Genomic DNA, 4,341 nt, shown 5'->3' with positions numbered 1-4,341 from the left:
CACACAAACATATACAGTGGTGCCCTGCAAGATGAATGCCTCGCAAGATGAAAAACTCGCAAGACGAAAGAGTTTTTCGTTTTTTGAGTTGCTTCGCAAGACGAATTTCCCTATGGGCTTGCTTCGCAAGACGAAAACGTCTTGCAAGTTTGTTTCTTTTTTCTTAAAACCGTTAATACCCAGGGTGCATTGCTTGAAGAGGTGCAGTTGAGACTTGACTTCGAGGAGCAACTCATAGCACGCGGTGTGGTAGCCTTTTTTGAGGTTTTTGAAGACTTTGGTGATTTTTGAAGCTTTTCCAAAACTTCTTTTGCAGCCATTTGGTAAGTTAAACTTTTAAAACTTTTTTGGGGTTTTTTGGATTTTGGGTTGGGGTGTTTGGAATTCAAGGACTTGGTGTTGGGGAGGGGTTTGCAAGAATCTGGAAGCTTGTGTGTTTTTTTCTGCATTTTTATGATTTTTTGTGACCATTCGGGCACTCTGCTGTTGTTAAAAAAAAAGATTTCTGGGTTTGGATTTCTGTGTGGTGGGTGGCTGGGGGGGTCAGGGAATTGTTGAGAAGGGGTTTGCAAGAATCTGGAAGCTTGTGTGTTTTCTGGGAGGTTTGGTGCTTTTGAATTTTTTGGATGTGAAGCACTGGTTTGTTTTGTTTTTTGGGTTTGCGAAGGTAGGAGCTGTGCTGCCATGGGGCCCAAGAAGACAGCTGCTGCAGAGGCTGGCGAGAGGAAGAAGGAGAAAATTATGCTGGAAATGAAGAAGGAGATCATCCGGAAGCACGACGGTGGAATGCGTGTGACAGACCTCGCCAGGGAGCACGGGAGGAATCCATCGACCATCGGGACCATCCTGAAGATGAGGGAGAAGATCCTTGCGACTGATGTAGCCAAGGGAGTCACCAGGATCGTGAAGAACCGCCCAGCTGTTCTGGAGGAGGTGGAGAAGTTGCTGCTCATCTGGTTAGAAGAGAAGCAGCATGCAGGGGACACAGTGACTGAGGCCTCATTTGTGAGAAGGCCAAGGCCTTGCACGCAGACCTCGTCCGGCAACAGCCAGGAACCTCTGATGCACCAGAGTCAACAGTGGTGCAGGACATTGTTTCCTTGGGGAGGACCATGGGCCTGGAGGTCACAGAGGAGGACGTCAGCAAGCTGGTGGAGGAGCACGACCACAAGCTGACCACCCAGGAGCTGGTCGAACTGCAGGCAGAGGCTGCGCAGGAGCAGGCCTCGCGGGAAGAGGAGGAAGCAACTGAGCAACGGCTGTCCTCCAAAGAACTGAGGGACATTTGCCAGAAGTGGAAAGATGTGCAGGCTTTTGCACAGCGGCACCACCCTGACAAGGACCTGACATGTGACCTTGCGAACACTTTTGATACGACGGTCATGTCGTCTTTCAGGGAGGTGCTGAAAAGGCGGATGAAGCAGCAGACCATGGACAGGTTCTTCAGCAAGAAGCAAAGAGTGGAAGAGGAACCTTCTTCAAGTGGTCCCCCAGAGTCTTAGAAAATGTATGTACAGTACACTTTGGTGATTTTTAAATGCTTTTCTGTCATGTTTCTGTCATGTTTAGAAACTTAAATTATTGTTCCTTCAATTTTTGAAATGCTCTTTACAGTATGTGTGACTTTAAAGAGCACTTAATAAACTCTTTTTGTACCAAATTTGGCTTTGTTTGGACTTTTTTTGACCATAGGAACGCATTAATTGATTTTCAGTGCATTCCTATGGGAAACCGTGCTTCGCAAGACGAAAAATTCGCAAGACGAAAAAACTCGCAGAACGAATTAATTTCGTCTTGTGAGGCACCACTGTACATAGTCACATATCTAGTATGTGTGATCTGGGTTAAAAAAATACTTACATTTTAAAACTGCATAGCTTTGTGATGTCAATACTTTTGGAAACAGAATTTGGTTGTGGTGATTTAAGAAACAAAACAAAAACTTTTTTTGAGAGAGAGAAGAATGAAGCCTCAGTTCTTAATAGTCAGGATGAGTTCCCACTGTTTTATCTGCCCATTTAATCATGCACTATTTACAGTATTTGGTGGTGTGGATGTTAATGCATGGAGTCTTGCCTTTAATGGTCATAGTTTTCACAACAATTCTTCCCAGAAACCTGGATATGTGTCACATTCATGGGAAATGCTTTCTATTATTTTCCACATTGAATAAGTCAAATTAATATGATTCTCTTGACTTACACATGTTTAAAATTCAGAAGATCCCAATTCTGCATGCAAATGACATTGAGTGACTTTAAAATGTTGGTTCCCACCCACCCCCACCTCCCTCTCTAGACACAAGTATATTTTTCTTATTAATGCCAGGGCTGTAGCTGCAGCAAATGTAATCTTGTGTTAGTGAAGTATATCAGCAGTTCATGAAGAGATTGCATTTTCTGTACAGTTTTTTTAAAACAGTATAATGTGACTATTGGAAAAAATAGGTATGGTAACATTAGCAAAGTCAAATAAAGTTGGCTGCATTTAATTATTGGGTCATGGGCAGATTCTTCCTACAGTTGCAGCGGAGTTAACTACCAAAAAGTATGCATGGATTACCTTTGTGCTGATACCTGTAAAACTGTAAATGGCAAGGCAATGGGGTAATACGCAGGAACTTCACCTGTAACAGGTGGTTCCAGCAATTATAGAACATTGTGCTTGCTGAGATACTGAAAAAAGAAGGGCACCAAAGAATCAGAGACTTTATTCTCTTTACTGTGTCTTTTAGCAGGAAAAAAGTGCACATAAAAGAGAATCAGCCAGTCATGAAATATTGTGTAGAAATATTTTTGGTTGGTAGCTTAGAGGGTAACAGGATTGACAGATGTCTGTTGGGAAAGTTGGAGTGCCTGATCAAGAACTGTTTGCATTGCTGCTTTTAACTGTAGATCTATTTTCTTAAAAAGTGAAAAGGAAGGAAATTTAACAAAGAAATCAAGCTGGGCAAAACAATACTATTTCAAGTCAATTTTTACTCCTCAAAACGAAATACTATTACTACTACTAGTACTACTAATTTTATTATTTGTACCCCACCCATCTGACTGGATTGCCCCAGGTACTCTGGGCAGCTTCCAGCATATATAGAAACATAATAAAAGATCAAACATTAAAAACGTCCCTATACAGGGCTGCCTTCAGGTGTCCTCTAAAAGTTGCGTAGTTACTTATCTCCTTGACATCTGATGGGAGGGCGTTCCACAGGGCTGTTGATCATAGCCATTGCCCTCCACAATGTATCTATTCAAGAGTATTTATACCCTGCCTACTAATCAATGTTCTCAGGGTGGCTCACAATATATTTAAAACACAATAAATTTGTGATACAACAGTCACAAGAGCTGGGCAGAGCTTCATATAAGCCCCCCTCCCCTTGCTCTCTGATGTTCGAACAAATGCCATCCTGCAACTGAATGGCCTGGCTCTTGAAGCAGGTTTTGCCAGAGCCAGCATGGTGCAGTGGTTAAGAGCGGTAGTCTCGTAATCTGGGGAACCGAGTTCGCGTCTCCGCTCCTCCACATGCAGCTGCTGGGTGACCTTGGGCCAGTCACACTTCTCTGAAGTCTCTCAGCCCCACTCACCTCACAGAGTGTTTGTTGGGGGGGGAGGAAGGAAAAGGAGATTGTTAGCCACTTTGAGACTCCTTAGGGTAGTAATAAAGCGGGATATCAAATGCAAACTCTTCTTCTTCTTCTTCTTCTTCTTCTTCTTCTTCTTCTTCTTCTTCTTCTTCTTCTTCTCCAGATTCTTCATGCCCAGGTCTGTGCTTTAAAGCCCCATGCCCAAGCAAATAGTTTGGGCTTTTAGCTTTTTGTTTTGTCCTGGCACTTTCCCCAGGGAAACCCATCTTATACCGCCGAGTTGGAGCAAAATGGTAATCCATGGAAAACCCATTTGCTGTTTGCTCCGATTCAGCAGTAAAATGCAAGCTTCCCCAGGGATAGCACCAAAACAAGGAAACCCCACTCAGACACGGTGCTTTGTCTCATATAGTCCAGGACATCCCCACTGGGACCGATGCTACTGTCGCCATACAGGAAGGGACTGGGTGGAACAAAGATGCCTTCCTCACAATTCTCAGATATTCCAGCTGCCTTTCCTCATTTGCTGCTGCCTCAGTGCCATTTACATATTTCCCATACTTAACATGAAAATGTTTAACATATTCACATAATAGCAGTAATAAATAATAATAATAATAATAATAATAATAATAATAATAATAATAATAATTTTTATTTATACCCCGCCCTCCCCAGCCAAGGCCGGGCTCAGAGCGGCTTACAAGCAATAATAAAAACAAGTTAAATGATTACAACTTAAAAACAAAATTAA

At 42.7% G+C, this 4,341-nt stretch overlaps 1 protein-coding gene across 1 annotated transcript; it reads left to right on the top strand.

Annotated features, from left to right (window-relative positions):
• Positions 1-276: 276 nt before the first annotated feature.
• LOC309531251 (uncharacterized protein) lies at positions 277-1,542 on the top strand. Its single transcript, XM_082220621.1, has 3 exons — positions 277-526; positions 603-879; positions 1,125-1,542. The coding sequence occupies exons 2-3, from the start codon at positions 685-687 to the stop codon at positions 1,500-1,502; spliced, it is 573 nt and encodes a 190-aa protein (XP_082076747.1). The 5' UTR covers positions 277-526; positions 603-684; the 3' UTR covers positions 1,503-1,542.
• The last annotated feature ends 2,799 nt before the right edge of the window (positions 1,543-4,341 follow it).

The sequence above is a fragment of the Podarcis vaucheri genome, assembly GCF_965113315.1.
Source record: "Podarcis vaucheri genome assembly, chromosome: 4".
Lineage (NCBI taxonomy): Eukaryota > Metazoa > Chordata > Lepidosauria > Squamata > Lacertidae > Podarcis > Podarcis vaucheri.
This window is presented reverse-complemented; position numbering and strand designations above follow the sequence as displayed.

What these genes read in the sequence shown, in the direction of transcription:
- LOC309531251 (XM_082220621.1), top strand. Translation starts at nt 685, where the DNA reads ATGGGGCCCAAGAAGACAGCTGCTGCAGAGGCTGGCGAGAGGAAGAAG. An exon ending in AGAAGATCCTTGCGACTGAT is followed by an intron (nt 880 to 1,124) that starts GTAGCCAAGGGA and finishes ATGGGCCTGGAG; the next exon opens with GTCACAGAGGAGGACGTCAG.